The sequence below is a fragment of the Pan troglodytes genome, chromosome 13 (assembly GCF_028858775.2).
Source record: "Pan troglodytes isolate AG18354 chromosome 13, NHGRI_mPanTro3-v2.0_pri, whole genome shotgun sequence".
Lineage (NCBI taxonomy): Eukaryota > Metazoa > Chordata > Mammalia > Primates > Hominidae > Pan > Pan troglodytes.
The window spans coordinates 92,354,842-92,368,300 of record NC_072411.2 but is presented as its reverse complement, the minus strand read 5'-3'; the positions used below and the strand labels follow the sequence as shown (position 1 = coordinate 92,368,300).

At 37.9% G+C, this 13,459-nt stretch overlaps 1 protein-coding gene across 5 annotated transcripts in view; it reads left to right on the top strand.

Moving 5' to 3' along the window:
* The window catches only part of HIBCH (3-hydroxyisobutyryl-CoA hydrolase), a 140,757-nt gene that overhangs the window by 46,477 nt on the left and 80,821 nt on the right, over positions 1-13,459 (top strand). For all 5 annotated transcript variants that reach the window (XM_054680006.2, XM_054680007.2, XM_063791359.1 and 2 more), the window contains exons 3-6: positions 2,140-2,280; positions 4,473-4,557; positions 8,600-8,680; positions 11,397-11,449. In XM_054680006.2, the coding sequence (XP_054535981.1) occupies positions 2,140-2,280; positions 4,473-4,557; positions 8,600-8,680; positions 11,397-11,449 (360 nt within the window). The remainder of the gene's footprint in view (positions 1-2,139; positions 2,281-4,472; positions 4,558-8,599; positions 8,681-11,396; positions 11,450-13,459) is intronic.

Below are 13,459 nucleotides of genomic sequence, written 5' to 3'. Positions count from 1 at the left end.
TAAGTGTTGCTTTTACATAAAGGAATGTGTTAAGAATGGTGGTGCCATCTTCAACAAACCTGACAAAAACAAGCAATGGGGAAAGGATTTCCTATTTAATAAATGGTGCTGGGAAAACTGGCTAGCCATATGCAGAAAACTGAAACTGGACCCCTTCCTTACATCTTATACAAAAATTAACTCAAGATGAATTAAAGACTTAAACGTAAAACCCAAAACAGTAAAAACCCTAGAAGAAAACTTAGGCAGTACCATTCAGGATATAGGCGTGGGCAAAGACTTCATAACTAAAACACCAAAAGCAATTGCAACAAAAGCCAAAATTGACAAATGGGATCTAATCAAACTAAAGAGCTTCTGCACCACAAAAGAAACTATCATCAGAGTGAACATGACCAGGCAATCTACAGAATGGGAGAAAAATTTTGCAATCTACCCATCTGACAAAGGTCTAATACCTAGAATCTCCAAGGAACTTAAATTTACAAGAAAAAAAAAAACCCATCAAAAAGTGGGAGAAGGATATGAACAGACTTCTCAAAAGACGACATGTATACGGCCAACTAACATGAAAAAAAGCTCATTATTACTGGTCATTGGAGAAATGCAAATCAAAACCTCAGTGAGATACCATCTCACGCAGTCAGCATGGCGATTATTAAAAAGTCAGGCAACAACAGATGCTGGTGAGGCTGCGGAGAAATGAGAACGCTTTTACGCTGTTGGTGGGAGTGTAAATTCAACCATTGTGGAAGACACTGTGGCGATTCCTCAAGGATCTAGAAGCAGAAATACTGTTTGACCCCACAATCCCATTTCTGGGTATATACCCAAAGGATTATAAGTCATTCTACTAGAAAGGCACATGTACACATATGTTTATTGCAGCACTATTTACAATAGCAAAGACTTGGAGCCAAACCAGGTGCCCATCAATAATAGACTGGATAAAGGAAATGTGGCACATATACACCATGGAATACTATGCAGCCATAAAAAAGAATGAGCTCCTGTCCTTTGCAGGGACATGGATAAAGCTGTAAACTATCATTCTCAGCAAACTAACACAGGGACAGAAAACCAAACACCATATGTTCTCACTGATAAGTGGGAGTTGAACAATGAGAACACACAGACACGGGGAAAGGAACATCACACACTGGGGCCTGTTGGGGGGTGGGGGGCAAGGGGAGGGAGAACTTTAGAACAAATACCTAATGCACGCAGGGTTTAAAACCTAGATGACAGGTTGATGGGTGCAGCAAACTGCCATGGCACATGTATACCTATGTAACAAACCTGCACATTCAGCACATGTATCCCAGAACTTAAAAAAAGAATAGTGATGCCATGAGCCCTGATGGTTGGGTATAGCAGAGTCCTGGGAAATCACAGTATAGTTAAAACTATGTTCCTTACAGGTGTTTTATTAATACTGCAAAATACATAAGCAGTGAGACCTGGTGATTAAGTTATATTGTGCAAGGCTTTAAGTCAGTATACAGGAAACTTCTTCACAATTATTAAGTCTGTCATATTATAATCTGGCTGCAAACTACTTATTCTGCCTACCCTCTCACCACTCGTTTCCTCAGCCAGCCTTTGTTCCACTAATGTTTTAACATCTTAACATTTCCAAATAGTCATTGCTTATGGCTTAGCATGTGCTGTTTCCTTTGCCTGGAATTCTCACCTCCCCTTTTTCTTGGGATACATCAAGCCCCAACTCAAGTATCATCTTTGTTTTCAAGTTGACCATAGCTACAATAGTCAGAATTATTTGCCCTCTCTTATTCATCTTTGCTTTCTCAGTATGTAACATAGAACTTGATGTACAGTAGTAAATTAAAATATTTAAGGGTATTTCAAAGTCCAAGAAATTCTAGACTGGGCTCTATATAATAAGTCAGCTTATTCAGTTAGCTCAGAAATAAAAATTTAGGAGGTGTGTATGATTTGCTTTGGAATTGTTCGTCTACATAATCTAAATAACTTCAGAAACTTATAAGGTGTACCTAGTTATTCTTTCCTTTAGTTACCATTAATATGCAAGATTTGCATTTGATATGTATATTTTGATGTTGGCTTGTGATAAAAACTTAAGAAATTTTGTCATAAAGTTATTCTTTGTTTATACAGAGAATGTCCAAGCACACAGATGCAGCAGAAGAGGTGCTATTGGAAAAAAAAGGTTGCGCGGGAGTCATAACACTAAACAGACCAAAGTTCCTCAATGCACTGACTCTTAATATGATTCGGCAGATTTATCCACAGCTAAAGGTTTGTAATTTTCTTATTGCAATTATATGGATTCTTTTCAAAGTATATCATAATAGGACATTTCTGGTATTTTCTCCCATAGAATCACATAATTCTCTGGGATATGCATCTAAGTAAGCCCCATTGATTCTTGAGGTTTCAGTGCTTCCCCTGTGCAGTTATTCTTGAGCATCCCTGGTGATAGGGAGCTCACTGCCTCCTGAGACAGACTCTGACTTTTATATAGCACTGATTTGTTTGCAAGTTTCTTTTTGTGTTCTGTCACTCTGTATTTCTCTGACCTTTAAACCAATGATACTGGTTCTGCCTCTGAGAGGATGAGTGTACAAATCGAATCTGCTTCCACCTGACGGCCTTTTCATTTGAAGACAGCTGCTTTTTTTTTTTTTTTTTTTTTTTTGAGACGGAGGAGTCTCACTCTGTCGCCCAGGCTGGAGTGCAGTGGCACCATCTCGGCTCACTGCAAGCTCCACCTCCCGGGTTCACGCCATTCTCCTGCCTCAGCCTCCTGAGTAGCTGGGACTACAGGCGCCCGCCACCACGCCCGGCTAATTTTTTGTATTTTTAGTAGAGACGGGGTTTCACCGTGTTAGCCAGGATGGTCTCGATCTCCTGACTTTGTGATCTGTCTGCCTCGGCCTCCCAAAGTGCTGGGATTACAGGCGTGAGCCACCGCACCCGGCCAGACAGCTGCTTTTAAACTGCCTGCTTTTTCTCAGAGAAGGCCGTAAACTTTCCTAAGTGAGCAGCATGGAATAGTAGAAAAACAGGACTTAAAGTCAGACTGTCTGGTTTGAAACGTGGATTTCTATGTATTAACAGTGTAGGCTGGGAAAGTTAATCTCTCCATACCTCAAATCTCCTCAGTTCTGAAATGGGGATGATGATATGTAAAGATTAAGTGAATAGTATATATAAGTACCTAATACAGTCTGCCATGTAGATGTTTAACAAATACTAGTTTTCCCCTGGCTACCAATTCCTTAATTCTTCTTTTGATGAGTCTGTCTTCCATTCTTATGTTTCTGTTTGAGATACCATTATAATATGTCCCAAAATGTGATACATAGAAATAAGCCAAATGTTGCAAATCAGAGTTGGACCAGAGTGGAAGAAATTAGAAATGTTCATGTTAGAATAACATCTCTATTAATGTAATTAATGTAGTCCGGTATTGCATGAACCTTTTGGACAATCACATCTGTCCAGCTACATCTTCCTTGTGCGTTACATATTTATTCTCTAGTACAGGTTGAACATCCTTAATTCAAAATGCTATAAAATTCAAAAACTCTTTAAGCATCAACATGATGCCACAAGTGGAAAATTCCACACCTGGCCTCATGATTGCTCGCAGTCAAAATACAAGTGCACAACACACTGTTTATTCAGGGTCCCTATGGGAAAAATTAATTACTTTCAGGCTATGTGTATAAGGTGTATATGAAACATAAAGGAATTCCCAAACCCCAGGATATCTCATATTGTATATGCAAATATTCTAAAATCTAAAAAAGTCTGAAACACTTTTGGTCCCAAGCATTTCAGATAAGGGATACTCAACCTGTATAGATTGATAGAACCCCTGTTAAGTTTTCTGTCTGTGGGTAACTAATTTTTCATTTCGTCCATTGTTCTGGACTTTCACATTTTCATCGGCTCTTGATTCTTTCATCCTACTTATTTATTAGCTGTCTTTACCAATCCCAAAGGACTTGGATTTTTTATATTATAAGTGGTTTCACTATGTTACTTACATATTAAGAGTAAGAGAGCCCTGTATCAGCACAGTAGAAAGGTTATTGCTATATTTATCAGCAGTCTTTGGGTTGATTTGTTCTCCAAATTTATACGTTTATATAACATATTATTATTATGCCCTTATTTGCTCATCTTGGTATCAAAGTTATGGCAAAGATTTCAGGTGCCATCTTGAAATTTGGATCACATAGTGTACTCATCTAGCAACATTTTTGAAATAGCCTCTACTTTATCTGGGAAAAGCATATGAAGTTCATTTGATAAGGAATGGGATGAGATTCGTTCTTCTGGATATCCCTTACAGAAGAATATGTACTGTCACACACACATATGTATATGAATATATGATTGAATATATGTGCATATGCATATAACTTTAATGAGTTTGTGTTTATAATATGCTTATACCATCTTCTGTTACATTTGAATAGAAGTGGGAACAAGATCCTGAAACTTTCCTGATCATTATAAAGGGAGCAGGAGGAAAGGCTTTCTGTGCCGGGGGTGATATCAGAGGTAAAGACTTTTCCCTTTCACCTGAATGCTCTTTCCCCCCACTAGAACTGATCAAGTATTGTCAAATTTTTGTAGTAATTTGTAATTTGCTTTACTTTTTAGAACTTTTTATTATAAAGTTAATACATTCTTAGGAAAAAGAAAAATTTAAAGACTTACTTTCTGCAGTTAGTATTAGCAAATGAGAATAGCTGATTTTTTTTTCTCACTACACAAATACCCATTTGAAATTTAAATATGTTGTCTCTCTCCCTGAATGATCACAAACAAAATGTCCAGTTAGGGTATATGGGTCCACTTTATATTTTAGAAGAGCTGATATTAAGCAGTTCTGTTGGTCTTATAACCTGACTATCTGGCCATGTTGACTTGCCATTCTTCAAATATGACATGCTCTCACGTATTTCCATAACTTTTCCTATGCTTCCCACTATTCATGATCCCAAAGCAACCATCTTCTATGTACTTATTTATAGCATTTATCCTGTTGCTATATATATATATATATATATACACACACAAAATATATATTACAAAATGTATATTGTAAATATATTTTACGTGTTTAAACATGCTGAGATAAAAGGAGAAACTCTCTTTATTTTTCATAATTGTTCAGGTCAGTCTGTCTATACACATTTAAATGTTAAAGACAAAAGAGAAGAAATGTCTGTTCTCAGCATCAGTGTCATGTATTTATTATAATCACTATAATTGTCCATATTATATGTACAGTATATTGAAAACTTTTTACATTTTGTATCTTGTTTCTTGTGGATTTGGTAGGGTTCAGGGATGGTTTTTTTCTTTGTGTTTTAATTTTATATGTTTGTTTGTTTGTTGTATTAAGACAACAGTCTTTGGGCTTGTTCACCAAACTTACGTAAACCATTACCTTAGGAATAGGAAAAAAGCTGGATTCAGGACATAATTTCAAATACTTATTAATGAATTTTAAAATTGCAGTTTAATGAAAACTTTGGTTACTTAAACTGATCTGTTAACTGAATTGTTTTTGAATCTGTTGTTTTGCCTACAACATGCGTTATTTTATTTTATTTATTCATTTATTTTTTTTTTGAGACGGAGTTTCGCTCTTGTTGCACAGGCTGGAGTGCAGTCACGTGATCTCTGCTCGCTGCAACCTCCACCTCCCAGGTTCAAACAATTCTCCTGCCTCAGCTTCCCGAGTAGCTGAGATTACAGGTGCCTGCCAACATGCCCTGCTAATTTTTGTATTTTTAGTAGAGACAGGGTTTCACCATGTTGGCCAGGCTGGTCTTGAACTCCTGACCTCAGGCGATCCGCCTGCCTCGGCCTCCCAACAACATGCATATTTTTAAAATACTGTTTTTCAGCCTTGAATTAGCCTTTCGTCTGGCCTGTGATCGTCAGTTTACAGGTGGGCAGAGCTTTATGTATTGAGTTTATTAGCTTTTTCTGACTGAGCTATTTCTGCATATAGGCCTAATTTTATATTGATGTTTGGAAATAACAGCTACAAGTTGTAGAATTATTGTAGTTTACACATATAAAGCAGTGGATTCAAGTCCAGGAAATGTAATTTCTTGAAAGATTATAGTCCAAGACAATAAGTGGACACTCAGAAAATTTTCAAAAAATGATTGTGAAGGACATTTAATTTTAATTTAGATGGAACTAATTGATTAGAATAAAAATTAGATCAGAAAAAGATTTGAAGGAAATTTGAGAAGGTTTTTGAGGTAAAAGAGCTTCATTCCAAAGGCGATAAAACTTACATTCCTTTCCTTTTAGAATTGGTAAGCAGTGATAAGAGCTGAATAAAAGATGATAAACAAAGATAGTCATTTTTTGTTTGTTTGTTTGTTTGTTTAGGTATAAGTGAAACCTCAGAATGATAAAAGTAGGTGTCAGATCTTTCTTTTAAAAACCAGTAAAAGGACTGGGTGCAGAGGCTAACGCCTGTAATCTCAGCACTTTGGGAGGCCGAGGTGGGAGGATTGCCTGAGCTCAAGAGTTCGAGACCAGCCTGGGCAATGTGGTGAAACCCCGTCTCTACTAAAATACAAAAAAGAAAAATTAGCTGGGCATGGCGGCATGCGCCTATAGTCCCAGCTACTCGGGAGGCTGAGGCAGGAGAATTGCTTGAACCTGGGAGGTGGAGGTTGCAGTGAGCTGAGATCATGCCACTGCACTCCAGCCTGGTGACAGGGCAAGACTCCGTTTCAAAAACAAACACCCCAAAAAACCAGGAAAAGAAGTCGACATATGGAACATTTTGAAGGAAGAGATATCAGAATTCTAGAGTTAGGAGGCCCGAGCTGGCAGATCACCTGAGGTTGGGAGTTCGAGACCGGCCTGGCCAATATAGTGAAATCCCTATCTACTAAAAATACAAAAATTAGCCAGGCATGGTGGCACATGCCTGTAATCCCAACTACTTGGGAGGCTGAGGCAGGAGAATCACTTCAACCTGGGAGGTGGAGGTTGCAGTGAGCCAAGATTGTGCCACCGTACTCCAGCCTGGGCAACAAAGCGAGATTCTGTCTCAAAACAAACAAAAAACAAACAAGAGAATTCTAGAGTTAGTGTAAGAATTGGTAGACAACATTTTGTATGTAATACTTTCCCATAAAAGAGGAAACATATCTATGAAATGTTTAGTTTGTGTTTTAATAGATAAATCTCATAGGACTTAAAGACAAAGGCATATGAGTTGCAGTATATAGAAGAGGAAACTTTGATAGCAGTCTTGAGATTGACTGGAGGAGGAATATGGTAGGAGATGTGAACTCTGGGTAATAGAAGATTGCAATAGAAGTGAAACCATTTGATAGTGTTCACTATTCAGTAGATATTTACTGAGCATTTGTTTTTTAAGCCAGGCAGTGGTATGCTGTAGCAATGTCTTTGAGAATTTACATTTCTATCAATGTTAATAAATAAGAATGTCAGTATATTATTTACCTGTCTAGCCTCACCTTTTCCCTTTGCCCTTTAGTCTTTTAAAGCTGTTTGATTCTTGATTTTACTCTTCTTTCTTGACTTTGAGGCTTTGTAGGGTACTGCTTCCCCTAGTCAGAATTTTTCTTTCTGTCATTTTCTAGGAAATTCCTGTTTACCTTTTCCAACTTGGCTTAGGGTTACCTCTTCTAGGAAGCCTTCTTTTAATTAATTACACATCTCCTGCTCCCATTCTGACAGCACCCCAATCCTTACAGGACAAAGAATATGTTTTAGTATCAGTCTAAACTCCAGGACAGCCATCTTGTGTTGCTGTCTTTATTATCTGCAACACCTAAAACATTACTTGGTATGTAGTAGGTGCTCAATAAATGTTTTATGGGGGAAATGAATGTGGCAGAAATATTTAAGGACATGGGATACGTTGTAGCACTATACACACACGTATAATACATTTTGTATTAAGACATATTACCAAAGGAAATGTATGTCTAGCAAATGTTAATTTAAGTGCTAGAGAAAATAATCAAAAGAAAATGTAGCTTGTTGCAATATATTATTATTTTTTTAAGGAGACAGGGTGTCACTCTTCTCTCCAGGCCAGAGTACAGTGGTGTGATCATGGCTCACTGTAGCCTCAATATCCTGGGCTCAAATGATCCTCCCGGCTCAGCCTCCTGAGCAGCTGGAACTACAGGCACGTGGCACTGCAGCCAGCTAATTAAACATTTTTTGTTGAGACAGAGTTTCACCAGGTTGGTCTCAAACTCCTGGCCTCAAGGAATCCTCCCACCTGGTTTCTCAAAGTGCTGCGATTACAGGTTTGAGCCACCATGCCCAGCCTATAATTTCTAATCTAACATTTTGTAAGAAGCATGGAAAACAAGAATAGGAATTTTTGCCTTGAAGCTTTGACATTGGACTATGGATCTGTGACTATAATATAATGTCTGTGGCAGGGGCAACTTCAAAACTTTTAACAAGTCATTTTAGAGTACTCCCTTCCCCCAGTATTTAATTATCATAATACTTTTGATCTAGTTGACAATGTTGACTATTAAATCTTTTTTTTTTATTTGTAATCTTTCCTTCCTAGTGATCTCAGAAGCTGAAAAGGCAAAACAGAAGATAGCTCCAGTTTTCTTCAGAGAAGAATATATGCTGAACAATGCTGTTGGTATGTGTATTCTGCTCAGAGCTTTGGAAATGGAATAAAGAAATGAGGTGGACAGTATGTACTTTGTGAAAAATGCGATCAATAGGCATCCTTACTTAAACTTTTAATACCATGTGCCAGGCATAAGTGAAGTTGATTAAACTATTTTAAGTGCTTATTTCAGAACAGTTACCCTTTAATGTTAGTAGGCTATACTTAACTGCTATTTGTTATAAAATCAATATGAGGCCAGGCATGGTGGCTCACGCCTGTAATCCCAGCAATTTGGGAGGCTGAGGTGGGTGGATCACCTGAGTTCAGGAGTTTGAGACCAGCCTGGCCAACGTGGTGAAACCCCGTCTCTACTAAAAATACAAAAATCAGCTGGGTGCGGTGGCAAGTGCCTGTAATCCCAGCTACTCGGGAGGCTGAGGCAGGAGAATCAGCTTGAACCTGGGAGGTGGAGGTTGCAGTGATTCGAGATTGCACCCCTGCACTCCAGCCTGGGCAACAAAGCGAGACTCCGTCTCAAAAATAAATCAATATGAAAATATGGATTTCTCATCATGTGGTAGCTTTCTTGGGGGAAAAAACTTGGGTTCCAGTTTTCTCTATAAAATGAAGTATAGTATCATTTCCTAATTCTTAGGAATAAAAATTTCTTTATATTCAAGGTTCTAGGTTTCATTGGAGGTGAAGCAGTACTTTTATCTAGCATGGAAGTTAAGATACAGGAAATAACATAATAAGTACTTGTGTACCCTCCAGCCCAGAATTAACAGACGTCAGTATTTTGTTTTTGCTTGATGATTTAAAATTTCTCCAAAAGAAATATAATACTGCAAGTTTGGAAGTTACATTTCAGTCCATTTTTTTGCTTTCCTCAGTGCCATTACTTTTCCCAGAAGCAACCATTTATCCCTCCTCAAAAACAACCATTGTCATTAATTTTTAGTGTATTCTCCCAGACCATATTTGACATTTTTACTAAATATTTATGAACTAAAAGATTTTAAGTTAGAATTTGATTGAATACATGATATTAACGTATTTTGACATATAGTTGGAAAAATAAATTCAGTTTTTGTCATGTGCCTTTTAGACAAATAAACATTTATATATTGGCATAAAAACATGAATTAATATCTAGTAGATTAAACACATGGGGATATATATGTTTTTCTAAAAATATGAATTGATGAAAATAATTACTAAGTGATGAAAAAAGCTGTGTAATGATTTAACATTAAAGTATTTAAAATAGTAAAACATAAGTTTATTTTTATTTTATTATTTATTATTTATTTATCTTTTAAGAGAGAGTCTTGCCCTGTCACCCAGGCTGGAGTGCAGTGGTGCGATCTTGGCTCACTGCAGCCTCTGTCTCCCAGGTTCAAGTGATTCTCCTGCCTCAGCCACCTGAGTAGCTGGGATTACAGGCATGCACCACCACACCCTGCTAATTTTTGTATTTTAAGTAGAGACAGGTTTCACCCTGTTGGCTAGGCTGCTCTCGAACTCCTGACCCTAGGTGATTCATCTGCCCCAGCCTCCCAAAGTGCTGGGATTACAGACATGAGCCACGCACCTGGTGCGGTGTAAGTTTAAAGACAAAATAGAAATGCAGAGCATTGTATCATATTTTATACAGCAAAGTAGACAAATAGAGGCCGCTGCTTTTTAAGCTTTCCAATTCCTTTTGTTTTTTAGCTTTTATTTTAAGTTTGAACTAAAAGATTTTTACTTTGTGTTTAGAAATTTACATAAATACTATCTTACTGTGTAACCATTCCATAAATTGTTTTTAACAACATGGAATGTAACTGTTCTGTGGTATCCAATATTATGATTATATCCCACATTAATTATCTGTTCTACATTAATGGATATTTTAGCTTCCAGTAGTTACTAACATAGATAGTTGTACTCTAGTATGTGGTCCCTTATTTCCCATGTGCAAAAGTTTCTCCAGAAATAATATGTAGAATGGATAGATCATAGTGTTTATGCATCATTACTTTGTTTCCAAATTCTTTAAGATGCTTTTTCTACATGTCTTTTTTCTTGGCTGCTGTTGGACTTTGGATCTTCCAAATGAATTTTAGAATTGTTTTATCTGGTTTCACAAAAGTTTCTACTGAGATTATGATTAGACTTAGAATGAATTATGGGTTAATTTGGAGGGAATTGACATCTTTGATATTGAATGTCAAAAAAAAGATAGGGTCTTGGTCTGTTGCCCAGGCTGGAGTGCAGTGGCATGATCACAGCTCACTGCAGCCTCAACCTCCTGTGCTTAAGTGATCAAGTGTTCCTCCCACCTCAGCTTTCTGAGCAGCTGGGAGCACAGGTGCCTGCCACCACACCTGGCTATACTTTTTTTAAGAGAGGGGGTTTTGCTGTATTGCTCAGGCTGGTCTCATACTGCTGACCTCAAGCAATCCTCCCACCTTGGCCTCCCAAAGAGGTTAGATTACAGGTGTCAGCCACCACACTGGGCCCTGGCTTTTGTTTAAAATCGAAGGTTAAGTTGTTAAATGATAATGAATAGATAGGATTGTGTTGGATTGACATTTAAAAATATGTATTTTATAAGCCATACATTTAGTCGTCTTTGGTGTTTCTTGCTAAAATTTCCTAGGGAAAATCTTGAGTATATATAATGTGGTTTTTTTTTTTAGAAAAAGGGAATGTATTTTAAACACTGTAACTAAAATTACAGCTCTGTTTCTTTCAGGTTCTTGCCAGAAACCTTATGTTGCACTTATTCATGGAATTACAATGGGTGGGGTAAGTAGACTTTTTACTCTGATCATTGTATGAGTGAGTTGTATTAAAAATAAGTTAATAATTATTAAACAGAAGTGAGCTGATGAATGTAATATAATAGAACTCATTGAAACATAATTGTGTGGATTTTGGATCCTGACAGATTTGAGATATAATATTTGCTTATAGCACTTTTAGACTATCCCAGCCCAAAAGAATATTTTATGTTCTTAGTTATGTTATATGGCCGGGCATGGTGCCTCACGTCTGTAATCCCAGCAGTTTGGGAGGCCAAGGTGGGCAGATCACTTGAGGTCAGGAGTTTGAGACCAGCCTGGCCTACATGGTGAAACCCTGCCTCTATTAAAAATACAAAAATTAGCTGAGCATGGTGGCACACACCTGTGATCTCAGCTACTCAGGAGGTTGAGGCACGATAATCGCTTGAACCCAGGAGGTGGAGCTTGCAGTGAGCTGAGATTGCACCACTGCACTCCAGCCTGGGTGACAAAGTGAGACTGTCTCAAAAACAAAAAAATATATGTATACACACACACACACACACACACACACACACACACGTTATATGCTATTTTAACTTTTTGAATTAGCAAGTTTTTTTAAGCAATGGAAACTGATTGTGTTTTTATCTTTTAATATATAGAGCCTTTTTTCTACTTAAAAATAAACTGATTCTTTTCAGAAGCTTCAGAAGAGAAACTAGAATGTTGAGTTGTTTTTTTTTTTTTTTTTTTTTAAATTCAGTATTAGAGATTTGGTTGCCTAAATTGTACCTGTTACTCAAAATTTCACCTTAGTGGAAGTGTTTGGATTCTTTTTGAAGTTCTCTGTAACTGCATTTCTGTCAGTTGACAAATATTCTGCCTCTGTGCTATTACACAGAAGTCTAAAATGTAACTGGCATTGATTAACTTGACCTGGAGTTAGAGAAAACATGAAATAATTACAAAACAATTGGTAAATTGTATGGTACTGACAAAGATTAGCCTTTGAAGAAGTGAGGGGTCAGAATTGGTCTTCATGGCAGGAAAGGGCTGCATGGAGAAGATGGTGAATTGAACTGAGCCTAGAAAGGTAGTGGAGGAGAGAAAAAATAATGTCTTTTCCTCACCGATTGCAGGGGTCATGGCCAATATCCATATAACAAAAGACAGATTGACAATAGAGAAGCGTAACAAATTTGTTTAATCAAAGTTTTACATGACATGGGAGCCTTCAGAAAAGAAGACCCAAAGACCCACAGATCCAGGAAAAACTGTTTTTGTGTGTAAGTTCAGTGAACAATGGACAGTCATATAGAAGTATGATTGGACAAAAACGGTATTATTCAGTAGTAATAAATGGGGGAACTTAGGCTTGTTTGTTGAGATTCTTCTTGGCCTCTGTGTGTAACATTCCTTTCCTCCAGGTATAGGATGGGGCCCTTGTCACATGAGGGTTTAATGACTTTCAAGTCCGGGTGTCATGGCTCATGCCTGTAATCCTAGCACTTTGGGAGGCTGAGGTGGGTAAATCGCTTGAGGCCAGGAGTTCGAGACCAGCTTGGGCAACATGGCGAAACCCCATCTCTACTAAAACTACAAAAATCAGTTGGGTGTGATGGTGTGCACCAGTAATCCCAGTGACTGGGGAGGCTGAGGCACGAGAATTGCTTGAACCCGGGAGGTTATAGTGAGCTGAGATCATGCCACTGCACTCCAGCCTGGGTGACAGAGTGAGACTCTGTTTCAGAAAACAAAACAAAACAAAAAGACATACTTTCAGAAGAGGTAGGTTAGAGAACTTCTTTACGGCCAGCTGTCCCACAGAAAGGCGGGGGGAGGTCACAGTGGCCTCCAAGTGGCCGTAGTTTGGGGTAGCATATCCTGAGCCGTGACAATAGGTAGGACATAGGTAGGTAGGGCCCAGGTAGGTAGAGCCTAGGTAGGTAGGTAGTATGAGGCCAAAAGGTGGAATTTTTGAAATTCCACCTGTTCAATGTTTTAAGGAACTTAACTATTCGGAATACAG